This window comes from Procambarus clarkii, chromosome 91 (assembly GCF_040958095.1).
Source record: "Procambarus clarkii isolate CNS0578487 chromosome 91, FALCON_Pclarkii_2.0, whole genome shotgun sequence".
Classification (NCBI taxonomy): domain Eukaryota; kingdom Metazoa; phylum Arthropoda; class Malacostraca; order Decapoda; family Cambaridae; genus Procambarus; species Procambarus clarkii.
Genome location: NC_091240.1, coordinates 4738296 through 4761208, shown reverse-complemented (window position 1 = coordinate 4761208; position 22913 = coordinate 4738296). Strand labels below are relative to the sequence as shown.

At 43.5% G+C, this 22913-nt stretch overlaps 1 protein-coding gene across 4 annotated transcripts in view; it reads right to left on the bottom strand.

The window, feature by feature from the left end:
- LOC123773945 (oxysterol-binding protein-related protein 9) overlaps positions 1 to 22913 on the bottom strand; it is a 103562-nt gene that overhangs the window by 71809 nt on the left and 8840 nt on the right. For all 4 annotated transcript variants that reach the window (XM_045767931.2, XM_045767932.2, XM_069318672.1 and 1 more), the window contains exon 6: positions 3117 to 3237. In XM_045767931.2, coding sequence (XP_045623887.1) covers positions 3117 to 3237 — 121 coding nt within the window. The remainder of the gene's footprint in view (positions 1 to 3116; positions 3238 to 22913) is intronic.

Genomic DNA, 22913 nt, shown 5'->3' with positions numbered 1-22913 from the left:
CCACTAGCCCTCATGGATCACAACACTAACTCCTCCACCTTTTCTAATTTTTCTCTCCTCTCCAAATGGCTCTCAAGATTACCACCTCATTTAAAATTTTGTCTTATAGTTTTGTTTCTGCTAGTGCAACAGTATCTGGCATCTTAATTTAAGCTGTACCGTATCATTTAACTCCAATATTTTTTACCTTATCCTATCGTATTTTTTACCTTATCCCATCCCACATGAGGGAGCCGGTCGGTCGAGCGGACAGCACACTGGACTTGTGATCCTGTGGTCCCGGGTTCGATCCCGGGTGCCGGCGAGAAACAATGGGCAGAGTTTCTTTCACCCTATGCCCCTGTTACCTAGCAGTAAAATAGGTACCTGGGTGGTAGCCAGCTGTCACGGGCTGGTTCCTGGGGGTGGAGGCCTGGTCGAGAACCGGGCCGCGCGGACACTAAAAAGCCCTGAAATCATCTCAAGATAACCTCAAGATAGATAAGATCTATGTTAGTATACAGAATTTTCAGGAACATGTTCCCACCTCCTTTGCCCTTCACTCCCTTTCCTCTAACATTTGTGTTGGTCTGTTTTTATGTACCATCTCACTGGGTTCCCATTCTCTATCACCTTGTAGAGAAAAAAGTTTGTTTTCTTCATTTCTATCATTATTTAAACTTTTTGCATTTTCAAGATTCAGTTTCAGCTTCTCTGTCTTCCTTTGAAAGATCTCATCTTAGATCATCTCATCTTAGGAAAGATGTTTTCCATCTACATCATTTTACAACTTCCTGGCCTTCCTAAGCACTTGTGTCATTTGCTTCACACCATTTAATGCAACCATTAAGGGGCGAGTCTTGCCCTTTACTTATTTGCCTATCGTCCGAAAATCACTGACATTTTCCTCTGTTGAGAGGCCATCTCTTACACCTACTATTTTCTCAATAATTTCTTCCTCTTCTGGTGCTCTTTTCAAGATAATATCACTTTTTCTAAACATCCAAAAATTATTATAGACTTACTTCTATCAACAGTGTACTGTATTAATTTACTGTTGGTAACCAGCTCTTTCCTACTTGCTTGTCTAATGTCAGTTCCTATCTGCTCATTTTTGTTTTTGACTTCCAAACATACTTCTTTAGATTGTTTCTTTCTCCTTTACAACTTGTTCATATGTTTCTTTTATCTCCTCTTTACACTTTTCCAATCCTTCAGTAACTTTTTCCAGCTGAGTTACCACAAAGTTTCTAACTTTCCCTTCAACTTCCTTAATAATAATTATTCCTTCAACCACAAACTAAGACAACTCTCTAGTCTTTGTCCTCCTGACATCCATCTAATAAAATGTTTCCGTGTCATCTGCCCTTCTCTTCCTTATTTCCCTCCCCTCATCCCTCATCACAGCTCCTGAGGATTTGTTCATTATTATTATTACTGAATTATTAATTATTATTATTATTAATAATGCCTTGCACTCCGAGTCTGTTCCTGCTGGATGAGTTAATTTGACCCCTACACACTGTTCACAGCCTGCCACTGCTGCTGGGAATTTTTCTTGGCCAATTAATTGTCATTGGATGGCCCCTTTGAAGGTGTGCACCTTGAACAGTAAGGCATTTTTTGGGCTGGGACATGATGTTTTCCACACCCTACTCCAACCAGACTGAGTTGCTTTAAACTTCCTGGAAGTACCACAGTACAGTATCAAACTCGGGGGGGGGGGGGGGGCAGTTGTTTCTCCACGCCTCCTACTCAGACTTTGGCATCCCTGGCAGCTTGATTGGTGGGGCACTTGTTGTGCACTGTCAACCTGTAATTTTATTTATTTTAGTTGCAAAATACAACCAAAAATTTATTCTGCCCTCTTTTCTTCAGATTATTCAAGGCTCCTGAAACCTACATAGGATATCAGTAACCAGAACCAGAATGTACAGGGGTAGTTCACTTAACGAGTTACATATTTTATCCCCACATGGCCCTGAACAGATGATCATGGCCATGATCATCTGTCATGTTGGACAAAATTCCACGTACATAGTTTCCTTCCTGTTAATTATTAATTAATAGATGCCCACTGTGACTGACACACCACCTTGTAGCTCAGTGTAGTGTTAGTGATATAAACCATGAATATGAATACAGAACACAGAGAATAATGAACATAGATGACATACAAGAAAATATGAGAAGACCTACTAAGTGTAAGCAATGTGGTGTGCCTCTGTGTATTGATGATTACTTCACTTGTGTATGTATATTTATCATAAACATAATTAGAAATAAAATAATATGGAAAATGCCAAGAAGCACAGAAATTACATGTTTTCCACCAGCCACTACCTCTTCCCATCACTCATCACGGGATTAAGATGACAGCCTACCCACCAATCAACAATGTGTTCACAACTCTCTCATGCTCACAGTCATATCCCGCCAACCACACAACGAAACTACGACGTTGCTACAACGTTCGAACAAGTTTTAACACCTAACAAGTTGTAACAACCAATATAGCAAGTTGTAACAACATTTTAATAGTCATAAAAATGTTATACCAAGATGTAATAACTATTATAAGTTGTAACAAGTGGAAAATAGGGCCAGTGACGTTTTGTGTTTGCAGAGATTACCTTAACACATTCTTTACAGCCTGAGCATTGTAGGTAGAACATTTTTATTCAATATATAGTATATTTATATTCACTTTGCATCCATTTTTAACAAGGAATTTGCTTTTATCACACTTGGCATAGGCAAAAAAAATTACTATACAAGTTGAAGATTAATAATGACTGTAATTAGACAAATTGAGCAAAGCAAATACCATACCTCCAATCTCATCTCACACGGTCGTCTTCGAATTGGGTACACGTCTACTGAGGCCTTGCTCATGTATCTAATACAGTATTCAAGTGTCAATACAAAAATTAACTTCACTTCCTAAAAAAATTAATGTGCAATAATTAACTGTAAAAAATTATAACTGCACATTAATTTTATTCAAATAGCTTCGCTTGCCCAAGGTCAATGGAGATGAATCGAAGCTGAAAGGGTATTCTTACATAATAATACTTCAAAACACAAACAATACAGCGTTGTCATTAGCATGAATGAATTCTGAAACTTGTACTCACCTAGGGCTCTGCGAAGGAGTGGTACCGGTAAAGTCATCAGCATCAAAGAAGTCTTCATCTTCTGAGCTGGAGTATGAGGTCTCTGGAACAACACTATCTGGAGGGACAAGCTGACAGGGTACTGAAATCAAGAAAAGGTTCCTGAACTCTTCATTGCATATAATACAAAAATTAATGTTTCAAATCATATTTCATTACTTATCATACACTAGATTACAATTTAAAAATATATATATCCCAAAGTAGTGTATTATTCAACTACTGCATTAAAACATAGGAAGCTAGCTGCAACCCAAAAGCTGTGTAAAGGCTTCTAGCATCACCAATACAATGTGTTAGCAAGTGTTAAGGTCAAAGTACAAGGTAATTAATCAGTTTTCTAGTATCCTGCAACTAGATCATTTACATGCATAAAAAGCTATTATGGTGAAGGGAGACCACTAACCCATATACAGTACAATGAAATACAGTGTATAATGAAATCACAAGAATGTGATATATCGATGAGAAAATATTGAAGTTGTATGATGGGATCAAACTTATGAATGTTTATACACCAATCAAATAAAAAAAATTATTTGTGAAATTATTGTCTCATTATATTTTCTGTAAACTGTTACACCATGAAACATTAAAAAAGAAGCTCCCATGTATTATTGAATTTGTTTCAATGTACTGAACTATTTACAAATTTTGTATTTAATCTATCCTCATCCAGTATGCCTCTAAAATTTCACTATGTCTAAGAACCTTTCATTCTTATTTCTATATTCTCTCATTCTTGTTAAAGAAATAAAACAATAAAATATTACTGTGTATTCATTGTCCCTCCATAAATATGCCTTTTAAATGTGTTACTTTTGTTGTGTTGCAACCAGTCAGTACTGTGCAAATTTTCCGGTTTATTTTCATACGTAATCTCCATAATTCCTATGCTGTTATTTACGAGTCTTTCTAAAACTATCCCAGCAGTAGTTATCATGCAATAATAATCTTAACTTGTTAATTATCGTATGTAGCTTGCGTGCTACAACAAACATGTACCGACTGCATCAACAAGTCAAACGGTCATGCTTTCACACTGAACTCTTTCCTAGAGTCACTTCTGAGTATTTAGTGTTGCTTTAAAAATCTACCACCAACAAAAGAAGTAACAGTACCGTTTCATAAAATATTAACAGCAAGACATAGATTAGACTTATTTTTCTAAGTACAGTAATAAAAACAATTCTATACCAGGCTTAGCATCAAAACGATCAGGGCAAGTATCTCTGGTGGTGTATGGGGCGACTTAATCCCATCCCAGAGAAGGGCTTAAGGGCTTAAGCTCTTTAAGCAGAGAAGGGCTTAAGCTCTGGTCAGGCTCAGAGCAAAATGGGCACATCCAACATAGATGGCATAAACACAATCATTAGGAACAAATAAAAACAAAGCAATATCCACTAGCTAAACTAATGATCCAGAGTAAGGCAGAACCACTTGGCTGCACGCAAGAAGCAGATGCTGAGCCCCACAAGGCAACAGATACTGAACTGTTGGCACCAGGCAGAAGTACAGTACAGTGCAACATCAATTTGACAAATTATATACAGGACCAAAAAAGGATGCATCACAACCAAATTTTTTTTACAATAAAAATACAATGTTATACCTGCTTATCCAAATGTTTCATTCATCTACAAAAGAATTTAAAATGTTATCAGAGTCATATTAAATAACCAGCATTGAATGTAATGAAATGCCATTTTCTAGGTGAGCCCCAGAGGCTCCCTGGAGCTATCGACCAAATATGCAATACATTAGACCAGAGCATTCGTCAATGGAGTTCAGTCTACTGTGGACCACGAGCCAGAACCTAGCCCCCCCCTCCCCCCCCTCAGATCCCTCAGATAGGCACAGGGAGCAATGGCCCTGGAAAACCCCCCTGTGGTTGGGGGTTTTCCTTATCTGCCATTGACCGGGGTTAAGCACCCAGAAAGGTAGGCAAAACAAAACAGACCCCACAGGTAAAGAAAATTGCATCCTAAAGCCAAACAGAAGCAGAGTTCCCTCAATTCCCAAAGAAACAAGCAAATGTCACACCACGCCGCTGTACCGCTCTTCTGTGCAGCCCCCCCTCTCCCCCAGAGGGAGAGGGGAAGCCCCGAATTCACCATGCTAGCTACCCAATCTCAGTTCAGAGGCTAAGTATCAAAACCAAATGAAACCCTGTGGAGGGAGGGGTGCCAGGCAGCCTCCAGGGCTCACCCAGTAAGTGGCGTTTCATTACATTCAACGCTGGGTTTTAAGTGGGGAGCCCCTACGGCTCCTTGGAGTTACATAACCACAGATAAGGAAAAGAGGGACTATTTCGGGAGGCAGCTGCCACTCACTTCTACACTCGAAGGTAAGACAACTGGCTGCAACCTGCTACCCAAAGCCACACACGAATGCCCAGAATCAGGAATATTGACCAAATAATGGGCAGCCAGGACCCTGTTTGACCTCCAAAATCACCGCGCCTGAATATCAGCCCAAAACACGTTGCCAAAGGCAGCAGCCAAAGCAGTAAACTTCCGAACGTCATTGGCACGAGGAAAGACCACAGGCTGGCTAGACTGAACAACCCTGCGGACCACCTGGGAGACCCGTGCCCTGGAACAGGGAACGAGGAAAACCGGATCAACCCAAAGCGCATCCCCGGCCACAGGGCTAGTGCACTGCAGGGGACTGCAGGGCTAGTGCACTCTGACCATAGGGCTAGTACACCCGAATCATAGGGCTTGTGTAGCTGGATCGCAGGGCAAGGGAATTCGGACGTTATGTGATCGTTCATTGTCATTGAATTACAGGAAGTGTTTTAGCGCATGGTTGATATCTGATTTCTATGAGCTCCTACCTCATAGAGAGGGGTCCAAGAGAAGTATGGGCCCTTATCCCCAGTAGGCATCAAGTATCAATACTTATTTTGTTCTTTTTTTTACAGAAATGTGTTCAGTAGATGATGACTTCCGACTCCTATTAGCAGGCTTAGAGATTTTCTGTGTTGTTGATGTCTATCCAGTAATGGCCAGTGTAAGCTAGGATAGTTTTCCAAACCTAGAAAGGAGTGTTTTATTACACTTTAAGCTATATTTTTGTCACACATCTCATTATTTAAAATTGATTAACTTCTTCTAGCCCTTCTCCATTTACACTATTTTCACATACAATTACCTTTCCTTTTCACCACCACAATTTTATTCTTGTCCACATAATTGTCAGCAATCTTTACACTCGTACATGATGCAAAACATTTTTCAAAATCTATATAAACTCAATCTCAGCAGTTACGCAAGTACTGTACTTACGAACGTGCACATCTTTCCTCAATCTTTGACGGCTTTGGTTAAATTTATTAAACAGTTTACAAGCATGAAAACTGCCCAATCAACTGTTGTTATTGTTATAAACAGCCTCCTGGTGCTTTGGAGCTCAATAACTGTTTAACAATTGTAAACAAAGCTGCCAAAGATTGAGAAAAGATGTACACGTTCGTAAGTGCTTGTGTAACGGCTTTGTAAATCTGGCCCCTGGAATTTATTATTATTGTACTGTTATTACTACATTGTTATGCATCATGATATTTTCCACTGCCCAATCAAAAACTTTATTAATAGCAGCTTTTCCAATGTCTTCTACAGAGGTAATTTTTATGCTGATTTTTGTGTCAAGCACAAAAGATGATACAAAGCTGTGACTTGTATTTTTGTCTATCTGATATGAGAGTAAGAAAAAGCAGTGGTGCAAGGACTGTGCCCTGAAGCACATTTTTTCAGAAATTTATTTGGTTGACTGTTACTATTTGTAGTCGGTTTGACGGACAATTAAATATCCATCACCCTACTTTACCTATTAGTCCTACTGACCTTTTTTGTGGGGTTATCACTCCATAGATACATTTATCAAATGCCTTTGCAAAGTCTGTGTATATAACATATGCATTCCAATTTTTCTTCTAATGCACCAGTGATTTTGTCATAGTAGTTGAATAGCTGTGAAAGGCATGACCTTTGGTCTACATGAAACTGGAGAGCTGGGTCCTGATCACTCTCTCAAAAACTTTTATAATGTGGGACATTAGTGCGATTGGTCTATAAGTCTTAAGGAATGCTTTGCTCCCTCCTTTGTGACAGGGAGCTATATCTGCTATATATCTGTGTCAGGGAGCTATATCTGCTATATATCTGTGCCAGGGAGCTATATCTATCCGTCATCAACTGTCTCCCGACTTCCTGTCCCCCGACACAGTGAATTATTAATTATTATATATAGTCTGTATATGGGAAGGCCCCCAGCTGAATTATCACGTTTTCCGGATTAACGTAATTATTCACTACAGAAGTCCAAAAGTGACCATTTCCAACTATTTTTATACCACAAACATAATTTGAATTGCCTTGCCACATGTAGTTATAAAATATTAAACTAGAAACCTCACCTTACCTTGTTGTAGTTCGTCTTCTTGATTGATGCCACACATCTTGAAGTTAAGAATTCTTGACAATTTACGTAACCTATTTTAACACAACACTAAAATGAACACTTAAAATTACTGTACAGTTCATGAGGCAAAGTTAAATTTGAAAAGAATATAAATTATTTGGCAAAATGTATGTTCTTAATTTATGTTTAAATGATTCTACACTGCTTGTATCTGCACTCAACTTTTCACTGACAATTTTCCTCCTCACAATATTGTGCCTCCCTTTGAACCTTACAACCCACCCTTCACTTGCTTGGAAATCCTTTATTTCAAAGCTTGCTGCAAACCTGCTTGCAGCATTTCTTATTTCTGGGGTGCGAATTGTCACGCCAGCTGTGCGGTGCTGAGCAAACCACTTATACACAGCCTCATCCAACTGTACATGCTTCGAAGTTTTCAAAGTTCTTCTACCACACCCTCTGCTAGTGCTTGCACCTTCACTCTCACTGGTTGTAATGTATTACAGGTATTGCTCTTTTTGTTTCCTTATATCAGAAACAGTACTAGTGTTTATTAAAGCTCTTGGCAACACTAAGTCGACCGGCCACTTTAACAAAGTTGTATAACATGTAACTTGTCTTTAATTGTTAAGAGTAACCTTCTTCCTTTTAACACCTCCAGAACGATTGATGTATGAAAACAAAAAAGTTATTTAAAAAATATTTCACTAATGGCACAGCACTGTGGTATAACGCGAGGGACGGGAGCAATGAGTTGTTTGGCTTGACCAGGCCTGGACGGGTCCACTTGGGGCGGGCAGGCAGGCAACGTTACATAGGCCGCAAGGCAGAAAAAACTCAATATTTTCGGAGCAAACTTCAACCTGTGCAAATTGTTTTTAGGAAACTTGTATATTTGTTATTATGTAATTATTTCTTTTGTTTTTGACTGTGATGAATTGTTCTAAAATTAAATGGTAATTCCTGTAGTGTATAGGCCCCTTCACATTCCCCTTATCCCCCAGGCTATCCCCCAGCCAGTCCCTCCCAATGCTCCCTTCTCTCCCAACACCACCCACTCACCTCACCCCCTCCTACACCATGCGCCTAGAGCCACAGCCATACGGGATTAATACAGTCCGGTCAGATGCTTGGCTTTCTGATCCGGACTATTCGCTGCTTGTCCGGCTTACTGTCCGGATTGGGTAACATGGACATTTTGGCCGGATAGGGAGATAACTTTATCCGGCCACGATTTTAGCCGAATTAGGACCTTTTCCGGATAGGCGGATTCTGGATTAGTGGGTGTCTACAGTATATACTATACATAAATGATGTAGCTGATGAACTAGACACTCTTCTGCCACTATTTGCTGATGATGCAAAGTTGATTAGAAGAACTGGGACAAGTAAGGACTGCAAGAGGCTCCAGGAAATCTTGCAGGAGGCAAGTTGCCATGACTGGCAACTTGCCAGTTTTGGGTGGAAAATGCTTACAGAATTTCAATACAAATACTGTAAGTGCAAGGTCTTGAGAATGATGAAAAGTTGACGAGGTCAGAGGAACAACACACAACGAAATCAAGACAGCTACTTACCAGTGTCAGTGAGAGAAAAGAATCTGGGAGTAGACTTAACCCTTCTCTGCTGACATACACAAATAGAATCACATCAGCAGTATGTACTAAGCTGGCAAACATCAGGACAGACTTCAGGAGCATAAACTAGGATGCTTCAAAATGTATCATACAGCATATGTTTGACCAGTGCTAGAGTGGAACCAGTGAAACCACCACCACCTCAAACAGCACAAAAAATAAAGGGGCACGCAATACGGAGATTTACGACAAGAATAATCCAAGAATGGAGGGGACATGGCTACAGAGATAAACTGAGGGGGGCTGAACCAGCCTATAAACACTGAAAATGATAAACAGAGGAGATATGATAAACTGAAAACACAATATGTACTTGAAATAGCAATGGAATAAAGACAAGATGTTTGGGTTCAGCAGTAACATAACAAAGAGGACATGCAGACGAGCCATTGGGTTGGTAAATACTTCTTCGATAAGTAAGTGCAACAAACTAGTAGAGGAAATAGTAGAAACTACCTCCATCCTAAGTTTTAAAAGCAGACACGACAGGAAATGCTACCAATTTGCTCCTACCTACTCCAGGGAGCCAGTCGGCCGAGCGGACAGCACGCTGGACTTGTGATCCTGTGGTCCTGGGTTCGATCCCGGACGCCGGCGAGAAACAATGGGCAGAGTTTCTTTCACCCTATGCCCCTGTTACCTAGCAGTAAAATAGGTACCTGGGTGTTAGTCAGCTGTCACGGGCTGCTTCCTGGGGTTGGAGGCCTGGTTGAGGACCGGGCCGCGGGGACACTAAAAGACCCGAAATCATCTCAAGATAACCAGTTTATGCAAGTCCACACATACATACACCTCATCATCTTTAACCAAAAATTCCTCCACATGTCATTGCCCCAAATATTTGGGGGGGTTCAAAATCCCATTGTGTTCAAATCTCTTGCCCAAAGATCACTACGAACTCTCTTTCTATTAATTTTTTAATTATTATTTCACCCCTTGTCTCTTTGTATACAATCATAAATGTATACCCCAGTACCATCATAAACTTACGATTAAATTTTATCATGCACAGCTCCATCATGTGATCAAATAATCCTCCAGATATTCCTTTAACTGCTTATGTGGTGCCATATCCCTGTGCCAGAATGGGGCTAGATGTAGACATAAATAAAGCATGATGGCAACCATGATATTCCAAATCTCAGTAGCAACGGTGGTGGAGGGTTGGAAGAAAGTCATGACACCCAGTACAGTTTTTGGCCATACAATAAGATCCCTAAGTACCCACAAACATGTTTCCTATTTAAACTAATGGGTTTAACCATGGCTCTACCTCAAACGGGCATTATGCAGGGAGGGAAGAGGTTCTACTCCAGTAATGTATTTTAGGGCAAGGCTTTCCTGATGATGACTTTACCAACAAATCTGTTGTTACTGGCAGCCAGCATGCCTGGTTAACCCTTGTATGGCGCCTGCCTATTTAGCATGTGTCACCCACAGGCGCATACCAAAAAAACAAAAAAAAACAAAATTATTTTTTCTTCTAAAACTGTTAATTTGTGTTCACTGATCATGGGAAAAATAATAAAAAAATCATAAGTGGCATATATTGCCTTTATAGGGTGGGGAAGTCTGGCAAAAAACAGGCGCCGACTCAGAGTGTGTCCCAGATGGTCTGTTGCTTGCCAGCTGTCAAGCCGGAGTTGCCACAAAGAGATAATTACCTAATTATTTAAATGTCTTTGATTGATTTTTCGTAGTTTTTTTGCTGTAATATTATTCAATAGTGTGTAGTGCGATATATTTATATAATAAAATGAGTGAATCATCGCTGTACACAAAAATATGGTGTGCATATTGTTGATTCAATTATGTTCATCAAACAGTGAACAAATACTTTGTCGGTTATTACACTATATACACAGGTTATATATAAGTATCTACATGTTTTGTTCACCATAACGAACCACTAAGTTGCTATTATGAGTAAAAAAGTAACGAGGAGCGACTGCCACACACCAGCCAGTCACTTGCTGCCACTCACTCCCTCAACACCTCACTCGACCACATTCTCCTCCCACTATACTGTTTTTGCATTTATTCACTATATACAGACGTTATATATAAGTATCTACATTCGTGTTCACCATAACGAGCCACTAAGTTGGTATGCTGAGTGGCAGTGGCAGTGGCTGCCACTGGCTGCCACTCCCTCCCTCACCTCACCGGACTTGCCACCATTCTCCTCCCACCATACTGTTTTTGCTTTTACAGTGGTACCACGGAATGCGAGTGTCCCTGTATGCGAGTTTTTCGGAAGACGAGTAGGATTTACTCCAAAAATATGTCTCGGAAGGGGAGGGTTACCTCGGGACGCGAGTTTGTTGATACGTGTACAGGCCGACTGGCGCGTGGTGGCATGGCGATCGCGCCTCAGTTTACCAGTGTCTCGTGTCCAGTAACTATCCCACCTGAATTCTTCACAAGGATTTACAGTTTTTTAGCGGTTTTTTGGCCATTTGAGCATAAAAGTTGTCATTATATATCTTGCCATGGGTCTCAAGAAAGCCATTGATAAGGTTCAACCTAAGAAAATAGCTGTGAGTAGAGGCAGTAGAGGATGTCCCTTCTTGATTAAGAAAATGTGTGAAGTATGGGAAGAACTGCAAAGTTTTGTTGAAAAAACTCACCCAGATAAAGCTGTAGCAGGCCGTTGCATTGACCTTTTAAATGATAATGTGATGTCTTACTACAGACAAGTGTTAAAATGTAGGGAAAAACAAGTGTCATTAGACAAATTCTTAGTAAAACAAGCAAGTCCTAGTGGTATGCAGGCAAAATGTGGCAGTGTGCATACCAGTGAAGTCCTCACTGCCTGATGTGATAATGGAAGGGGACTCCCCTTCCAAACAGTAACTCCTCTCTTCCTCCCACCTCCTCACCATCTTCCATACGCCTACAGCATTCAACAGCAAGATAAGTAATAACTTGAACATAGTTTTGTAGGTTTACAGTATTTAAATGAATTAGGTATAAAAATTTAGTTTGATGTGGGGTTTTCGGGGTAGTCAGGAACGGATTAATTCATTTCCCTTTATTTCTTATGGGGAAATTAGCTTCGGAATGCGAGTTTTCGGAATACGAGGCGTCTCAAGGAACCAATTAAACTCTTAAACTGAGGTATGCCTGTATATACAGATGTTATATATAAGTATTTACATGTTTTGTTTACCATAACTGTACATCTAAGCTTGTGTGGTGAGTAAAGGCACAAAGACGTAGCTACTCACACAGCTGGTGGCGGCCGCCCTCAAGGCCAGACGCACTAATATTTCTCCTCCAACAATATTGTTTGTGGTGTTATGCTATATACACACATTATATATAAGTATCTACCTGTTTTATTCACCATACTTGTACAAGTAAACTGGTATGGTGCCCAAAGACCATAGTGGTCACCAGTAAACATGATAAGTCGTGCAGACGACGCACCTCCCTCACCAAAATGGCGGCTCCCAACCTACTCCTATTGCTGTTATTACACTCTATATACATGTTATATATAAGTATCTACATTTGTGTTCACCATAGCGAACCACTAAGCTGGTATGGTGAGTGCAATCAATAAAAGGTGGCCACACACAGTCAGAAGACAACACCACCACCTACCCTCCCACAGCATTACTCCTCCCTCCATGGAGCACAGCGCTAAATATCACCACAATCCTGCAATTATCAGAACCCTGGTAAGTTTTATCACAGTCAGGGGTCTTCTGTAATAATATCATTGCTAAATAATAGCAAGAACATATATATTATGGCATTTTTAGGCGATGCTGTGGTCACAAGCTGAAACAACAGTGCTGTGAGCTCATGCTGCGTGCGTCAGGTTGGTAGCTCACTCGATACTGAGGCCCCTCACACCCGGGAATTTGGCCCACGATTTTTTTTTTTAAATGGCATCTGTTTACAAGAGCCCTGACGAAGGTGTGGTGAACCTGTGTATCCGCAGGCCGTTTAAATCTTGCACGATACTCCAAAACATCATATGATGCCGAGAGTAAGTTACTGCAAGTCACTCGATGCATCATATGATGTCTTGTGCAACTAAAGGGTTAATCAAGTGATTTCTGAAAAGTTACCAAGTTTTCCACTGAGTACATGTAATTATAATTATTATACAGTGGGGCCTCGATTTAAGATGGTAATCCGTTCCCAGAGACGTATCGTAAGTTGAAATATCGTAGGTCGAAGCGATTTTTTCCACAAGAAATAAAGGGAATTGAATTAGTCCGTTCCCCAGCCTCTAAAATATTAACTTATAAATACATTTTATACTGAATACAAATTTTTTCTCTAACTACAGTACAGTACATATGTTTATCTTACCTTTATGGAGGGCTCTTGATGGCGTATGGAAGATGGTGATGAGGGAGGAGGAGGAGAGGTGTTACTGTTATGAAGGGGAGTCCCCTTCCATTATAACATCAGGCAGTGATGACTTTTCTGGGATACACTCTCTGGCATGTTTTGCCTGCATACCACTAGGACCTGCTTATGGCTCACTGCTTGCTTGTCTTACTAAGAATCTGTCTAAAGACACTTGTTTTACCCTACATTTTAACACTTGTCTGTACTAAGACATCACAGTGTCATTTAAAGGTCAAATGCAATGGTAAAGCTACAAAAAAGTAAAGCTAAAAGCTACAAAAAAGTAAAGCTACAGCTTTATCTGGATGAGTTTTTTCAACAAAACTTTGCAATTCTTACCATACTTCACACATTTTCTTAACGAGGAAAGGACATCCTCTACTGCCTCTACTCACAACTATTTTCTTAGGTTGAACCTTACTACTGACTTTCTTGGGACCCATGGCGTGATATATAATAATCAGTTTTATGTTCAAAAAGCAAAAAAATCACCACAAAAAACGGAATTTCTTATAGGCATGATCGTCACTAAGCGAGCAGCTCTAGTAAACTGAGGCAGATCGGCCAGCGTGAACGGGAATCACGCACTCGGTCGACCCAAACGTGTACCAACAAATATCGTTAGTCGACGACACTATCATAAGTCGAGTCGCATTTTTTTATTAAATTTACATCGTAACTCAAAATTATCGTAAGTCGGGGCAATCGTAAGTCAAGGTGCCACTGTCTTTCAAGAGTGCACTCTCACCCCCCCCCCCTCTCTTCCCAGTCCCATTAAGTTTTCTCTTACTATACAGGCATAATAAGCATCACTTGGCAGTAACCTACTACACAGTCTTGGACTCTGAGTAATGATGCTGCCGTTTCTACACATTGTTTCCCCATTCTTTTATATGGTTAATTTGTATATCCAGCCACATCTCTTGTTTTAATAGTTAGTGATAAATGTATACAGATTTGTCAATAATTCTTCCAGTATTCTCCACATATACATTAACAAGCGTTCTTACATTCTTGTAAAACCACTAGCATGCATAGCATTTCGGATAGGTCCTTAATCCTAATTGTTCCCCAGAATACGATCAATCAAATAGTTTAACAACACGGTACCCATTCACTGCTAGGGAAATAGAGGCATACAGTTAAAGATTGACGAGGAGTCAATGCTTCCTGCCCAGGATAAGAACCTAGGTCAAATCACTCACAAAGCGCAGGGCACGTGTTTTATCACTGCACCACGGGAACTGCCATTAATTTTAATGGCAGTCCCCAACATTAATACATTTTTAAATAATTCTTATGTTTACTTTTGACTGAGTGAAGTTCGAGTGTCATCAGCCGCTCATAATAATTTAGATGTTCACAGAAGTTTCAACGGAATGCAGGTGGAGGCAATTTAAAGCTGTCTATTCACCCTTTATCAACTGTATACTTGAGCTACTGTATTAACATTATCAGTAGTAAATACAAAAAATAACTACCAGTGACATGGAATTTTTATCATTAAAGCTTCCTACTTTACTTTCACCTTGTTAGTTTTATCATTCCATCTAGCTGACTGACTCATTGCACTTGCTATTTTCAGCCTACTAAATTTATCATTATGCCTGCTATTTTTAGCCTACTAAATCTATCATTATGCCTGCTATTTTTAGCCTATTAAATTTATCATTATGCCTGCTGTTTTCTACCTACTAAATTTATCATTACAACCTTCTAATTTCAGCTAGCTAATTTTTAAATACAGTATAGCCATATTATTTTGAGCCTGCTAATTATAGCATTATAATCTATTATAATCTATCTTCAAATCCTCATAAGAGCTAAACAAATTATCAGAAATGAAACACAAATAAAATACAGCCTTTCTACATGCTACATAAGCTTTAAGAAACTAAACATCTGGAAAAGCAGCCATCAAATACAGTTAATGTATCCAACATATTGATGTGAACTGATCCAAAATAAAGGTACAATGATGAGGCCCTATTAAGTTAGCTCTTCAATCCTAACATAAAAAAAAATAACTTTACAAAAATAAACAAAAATTTGAGAACTAAATTATGCTTTCCCCTGAAGTTTCAAATACTGGCTGTCTAATATTAATAAATAAATCTCTGAATTCAGATGAAAAGATCCATTCTGAGCAGAGCAATAGGTTGCTCTTTTAAGCAGTGCTCTGCTCTACCCTAGCACAGGAGCAGACACAACCTGTTAACATTCACTTCTGATGCAGCAAGAGTCTTTTCAATGTCCACACCAGGACAATGGGAGATGGAAGACACGTAATTATTCAATCCATTTCAAAATAATTTACAGCAAGTTCGTCCACACACTAAGTCTCCAAGCTATACTCTGCTCCAAAAGGAGAACGGCAAATATTGCTATGCCAATTGCTGAATGGCTACCCAGCCACTATCCCAAACCAGCACTATGTGTTAGCATCCAGGCTGTAAACAAAAGGAATAGCCCATATCAAATTTATACCATTTTGAACCCTAGTCAGCACTTAGAAAATTAAGACAAAATGATAGGGAATGAGAGACATTTGTGTAGCATGCTCAGAAGTGCTTATCTGCACTCAATGCATTATTTCTAAACTAGCCACTCAGTTGCTCTCTTAAGCAAGACTTCTCTATGGTAAAAATCAGCAATAGTATGAAACAAGAGATGGGAACTTATTGTGCATCGGAATGGAGTCAGAATTAGGAGACATGCAGATACTCAGACCCTTGCCCCCAAGGAAAAATTACTTAAGAGACTGGTACAGAAGTGTCCCCATGGGTAGATGTGGTAAGGAAAGAAGAAAAGTTATTGAACCAGTCTTGAGGACTGGCCACCATTCCATTATTTACCCTGCCCTGAAAGTCAGAGGTAGACAAGCATGAGAAAAAACCCTCATGAGAAAATCAGTAGGAGCCATGAGGGGAATTCAAACCTCTGCACTGGGTACTCCCAGGCACGCTCTAGGCCACCACACCACGGCATGGTCAAAAGCATTCAGCCTGGTATTCAACTGCAGCTTTTAGGGTTACCGAGGCTTCCAACTGAAGCCTAATCAGGGTTTCACACACACAGGCCCATGCATTCTGGATTATGGTCCAATAGTCCTATCTCAAACACTTCTCGTCAAATGCACAATGAAAATGCAAAGACTTGCAGTGGCCAGGCCACTGCAAATCAAAAAGGAAAGACAGAATCAGGCATCCTCTTTGAACAACACATTTGGCCAAACCCTACAAAACCTACAAAAACCAGGAAACAATCAAAGTGCAAGACCAGGAGTAAAATCCAACTCCAAGATTGACATAGAAAGACTCATTGACGATGCCTCAGCATTCCCTGAGAAAGGAAAATGAAGATCCCACCCAAAAGTGAGGAGAATCAAACAGTTCTGGAGAAACTTTAGCCACTTGAAAACAATTTCCTTGTATATTCATGCTGAAAACTTATGTCTACCCAATACACAGAGAAAAACCAGCGTTGAATGTAATGAAACGCCATTTTCTGGGTGAGACCCGGAAGCTCCCCAGAGCTTTACCAGGCTGATTTGCTAATGTCAGACTTTGGCATCAGTCATGTGTATGGAGTTCTAGGGCCTACCGGGGACCACGGCCAGAACCTGGCCCCCTTAGAGAGGCAAGGGGAGCAATGGCCTATAGAAACCCCCGTGTGGTTGGAAGCATTCTATGTCTGCCATCGACCGGGTCAAGCATCCAGAAAGGTAAGCATTCCAAAACAAACCCCTATTCTGGTTAAAATTGCTACCTAAAGTTGAAATAGTGGATAGAACTCCCCCAACAGAAAACAAGCAAACTAGTATGACATCACACGTCACCTCGCCGCTGTCTGCGCAGCTCCCCCCTCCCCGGGAGGGGGAAGGGGGAGCCCCAGACCTCCCACGCCGGCTATCCACCCATCAGTTCTGAGGCTGGATGTCAAAACACGCGAAAAACCGCCGACCGGAGGGAGGGAGGGTTGCCAGGGAGCCTCCGGGTCTCACCCAGAAAATGGCGTTTCATTACATTCAACACTGGTTTTCTGGGGGAAGCCCCATCGGCTCCCCGGAGCTAACTACCCACAGAGGAAGGTCAAAGAGACGGAACCGGGAGACAGACACCATGCACCCCCCACGGAAGCGAGACAACCGCCAGCAAACGCCAACCCAAGGCTCTACAGCCCTGAAAGGGCCCGAGAACAACACGAGACAACTACCAGCAAGGCCCCAATACGAACACCAAAGATCCGTGCCCGAATGACAGTAAGGACACGTCGCTCAGACGGCAGCGAGAGCAGCGAAGCCACGAACGCTACGGGCATGGGGGAAAAACACAGGCAGGTTAGCCGCAACAACATGGCTGACAACCCGGGACACCGTCACCCGCAAACCGGGAAGAACGGAACCAGATCAACGCAAAATGCGCCCCGGACACAGATGCCGTGGCACGCAAATAACAGCGGAGGGCCGCCACTGAACACAAAACACGACACACCCCCGGCCCGACCAACCAAACACCAACAAACCAAGGACCCCTCCAGAACGCAGCATCCCCATCCCGTGCCAGAAAAGATGGAAACTGCTGCCACCGAACAACTAAAACACTAAAACCGAAGGAGCAAAAAACCCAGCGACCCGACCCCCAGAGGCAAAAGCCAACAGGAAAAAAGAGCCGATGAAAAAACAAACCGGAACCAAAGGGGCACTACCAACCGAGGAGAAGACAGAGCACGCTGACCAGAGACCAGGATGGTGCAAGAAACACGAACAGGCCGGAGGTGAAACAACGCACGAGACAGCTTACTAACGGTGCAGAAGCAACGCCAAGACCGAAAGCAAGCCGATGCGGTTCCGCCAGCGCTGCACGAAAAGAGACGACAGTATGTGGCAAGACGACGACCCCCAACCCCCACCAGAAAAACCAAGCCGACGCTAACAACTGCAGCCACCTAAGAAGGGACAGGAGGAAAAGGAAGGACCGCCAAAATACCCCATACTGCCGCCAAGAAGAAGTACGCAAGTGGGACACCTACCATGAAGCCACCCGACCACCAACTGGAGGCGAGACCGCGACAGACAGAACACCCCACGCACATGGGAGGGCCAAGCCAGGGACCCGAAGACCACGAAAAACAACAAGCAAACCCCCATATGCAAACCCGCTGGATGGGGTTCTGGGAGTTCATTTACACTCCATGCCTGGCCCGAGGCTAGGCTAGACCGGCCAGAGGGTGGCCCACCAGGCAGCTGCTTGGAGCGGCCCGTGGGGCCACATACCCCCCACAACCAGCATGGACCGGAACTTCTATTCGAAAACAGGCTAGTGTGCCCTGGAAGTCCTCGGACGTACCGGCAATATGGCATATGCTCGCAGGTAGGTCGTGTAACAACCGCAGACCTCTGATGGTTATACAGTGTTCCCCGATTGTGCCTATAGCACCACTGCACTCCGCTGGTACTATCTCACAAGTTCTTCCATATAGGCGGGACCCAAGAGGCAGAGCTCAAACCCCCGCAAGCACAACCAGGAGAGCCCTACCAGGTGAGTACATAACCAGCACCACAACCCACACACCTCATAACACGAAAGAGGTGGGTCCCCTGAATGACGAACATGGGTTGGACATGCACATGAGTGGGACAGGAAGGGTTGAAAAAAGCAACAGTCACTGGTGTGTGAACGGTCTCAGTCGTACAGAAATATACCTAAATAAAGACAGGTATAGAAATATCTCCGCATCCAGCGCCCGGCCAAAAGACGCCAGACCGCAAAAACTCACCTGTCGAACGGAGGCACGAACGCGACACGACCCAACAGTGCCCAGAAGATCCTGGGAGCACCCCCAGGTGAAGAAGCCAGAGTCGGACACGCAGGAGAGCAGGGTAGAGGCGAAGGAGGCGGCCCACACCCATGACAGAGGGAAAACCTCGGTGTCCTCCCCACAGCTGGAAACCAGGACACCCCCGGAGCGAAGGGGCACATACCAGTGCAAGGGAGAAGAGCGAGAGGCGAAGCACCTGAGAAAAAAGGGCGCAAAACACCAGCACAAACACACCGCCCAGACCAAAACAAACTCCACGGCGCATGCGCATGACACGCTGGCCAAAACGCACAACCCGTTCTACGGGAACGTGCCAACCAGGACTACTGCACTAGAAAAGCAGCCAAAAGAGGAAACAGGAACAACAAAATCGGCCAACGAAGCGAAGACATCCCAAAAGGGAACCCAACCGGGCCACGAGCAGCCCAACCGGGCCCCAAGGAGCCCAACCGGGCCCCAAGGAGCCCAACCGGGCCCCAAGGAGCCCAACCGGGCCCCAAGGAGCCCAACTGGGCTACAAGTAGCCCAACCGGGTCACAACAGCCCAACCAGGCTACAAGTAGGCCAAAACGGCGATCCGGATGAGGAGCCAACAGACGTTCCAATAATGCGGGAAGTAGCGAAAACCTTCCCGAACCCTCGAGAACACAGAAGCCAACACCAGTCCTGAAGGCACACAAAGGCACAGGCGAACCCGAGACCAGAAGTCACGTAGAACCCCAAGAACGGGGAAACATGACGAAGACACCGTCCCAAAAAGGGGGGGGGGAGCATCCACCCACAGGATAGAACCAACTGACTCAAAGACCAAGGAACCGAGCCCAGGGAGGGGCCGATGCCCAACAACACGTACAGCGAGTGGGGAGGAAAAACCCCACGGGGTCCTACGGGGCCAAGGCTCCAAAGTCAGCCCCTCTCCAGCCCCGGGAACCTACACGACAGGCCCCGGGGCTGAGCCGTCCCCCCCAAAGCCCCGGGCGTACCAGAAAACCGGGGCAGCCGCGAAAACACTAAGGAAGGGAGCCCACTGATAGACTCTTACAACACGGCTGGAGGAACAGGCTAAAATGCCCCTGTCACTACCCCGGAAGGGAAATTCCCCGAGACTGCCCGAGTCTCAAAACCATCAAACCCCGCCCCGAACCCACAGACGGTAAGGAGCCGGATGCAGGCAGGAAGGGAGGGAAGTCCAGGGAAAGACAAGGGGGCGTGGAAGGAACCGAAGCAACCAACACCCCCAAGTCCCAACACGAACCAAAATGGGGCAGCCCCGGGGCTCCCGGGAACAAACAAACGAGAGCATTGCCACCACCAAGGCTCAAAGTGCAACGCCCCTGCTGCCTGCACCCTCTTAGTCAGCACAACTGGGTAACCGAGCCACAACGAGCAACAAAACTCGCAGGACTCCGGGTCGAAGGTGTCACCGACCCCACAGGCAGCAGACGGAGGCAAAACAGAGTCACCCAGAGACAAGGGGTGAGAGCAACCCTCAAACTCGCTGGAAGCGAGGGGGAACTCTGGGGTCACATCCATCAGACCCGCGCGCCCCCAGGGGTTTCCCAGGGTCCCGAGCGTTTACTATAAGAGGACTCGCGCTCGGGTAATCCCAGGCAGGGTACAGCTAACCGGCACCCAAAGCTACCAAACCAACCTGTCCTCTTAAAAAGAACGTCGCTTTTGGCCGTTTGCCCGTATGGCCGAATTTGGACGTAATTTGAAAATGAAAAAAATGAAAATAAATTTGGGATTTTTTTTTTTCAACAACAGTAAGTTAAGGGTCCTCTGATAGGTTAGGTGGGCAGGAAATTCTCATAAAGTTTCAAAACGTTATGAAAAACGTTAATTTAAAGTGTCCTCTTATAACCTCTGCGCGTACGCCGGACGACTCAAATAGAAAACAAAACAGAACGTCACTTTTGTGAGTCGATTTCATTTCAAATTACGTCCAAATTTGGCCATAGTGCGCATACGAGCGAAAAGTGACGTTATTTTTAAGAGGACGGGTTGACCAAACAACTTTAAGAGCTGAACCCCCGGGACATGTACACTCACGGGGACCTAGCAGGGGGGGTACCACCAGAAAAATACTCAGAACACAAGGGACACAAGGGGCAAGAACGAAGGCAGACCCCCCACCAGGTAGATAAACAAAAAGAAAAAGAAAACCCCACAAGAGGACAGCATACCCAAGCGGAACAGAGCTGGCCGCCATGATTGGTAAAGACAAGCTGCACAGTACCCTGCACCCCACCAGTGCAAAAACTGCCCCTTACCCTAAGGCGAACAAGGGAGACCAAAAACCAAGCAGTAAACGGCCTAGCAGGGGCCGGACCCAAGGAACTTATGGCAGGTGGCCCCAAGCCCCAAGGGCAGTACTTACAGGGCACCTAGGGAAGGGAACCATAGGCGCATGCAGCCCGAGTACTGGAGACTCACTCCCGGCTCACGCACCACCTAAAAGACAGACACCACATTCTAGGTACAGTGCTGAAACAACCACTGGAGCCGGAGCACATAACCGGTGCCTATAGCATCAGCCGAAAAACTGATGGGTGGATAGCCGGCGTGGGAGGTCTGGGGCTCCCCCTTCCCCCTCCCAGGGAGGGAAGAGCTGCGCAGACAACAGCGCGTTGACGTGTGACGTCATACTAGTTTGCTTGTTTTCTGTTGGGGAGTTCTATCCACTAGTTCGGCTTTAGGTAGCAATTTTAACCAGAATAGGGGTTTGTTTTGGAATGCTTACCTTTCTGGATGCTTGACCCGGTCGATGGCAGACATAGAATGCTTCCAACCACACGGGGGTTTCTATAGGCCATTGCTCCCCTTGCCTTTCTGAGGGGGCCAGGTTCTGGCCGTGGTCCCCGGTAGGCCCTAGAACTCCATACACATGACTGATGCCAAAGTCTGACATTAGCATATCAGCCTGGTAAAGCTCCGGGGAGCTGACGGGGCTCCCCCAGAAAAGACCCCCCAGAAAGCATAACTTATGTACTCAGCATGCCTTAAACCCTATCAGAACCACAAACAAAAATATGCAGAAACCAGTGATCAAAAATATAGAAAACCAAAGTCACACAACATTATCAAGCAGACCCAGAGGAAGCTGAATAAATTGCATAATCATGCACAGTTGATCTGATGATTGAACATACTAAAATGGCATACCCAGCACTAATGCCTTGGCTCACGGCAGTATGCATGAACTTCTCAGCAAAAAAAAAGATAACTCCAATATGCCAGTTGGTGAAAATATCCCAAGATACACAGATGACTGGGTAACCACACCACAGAAGCATTCACTTTATACATTAACACTGCACATTAAAACCAAGCCTGCAAGAGCCAGGCTAAATGTGAGACAAGTGGCTCCTTACTACCCTATTGGTAAACTGTGTAGCAGCCAAATTTTGAGTGAAAATGAATGAACTCAATAGAGGTCACTCTGGGCTGTCATAAGTAACCTTCAGTGTCTTCCTTTGCCCAGTTTTGATTGTTTGAAAATATC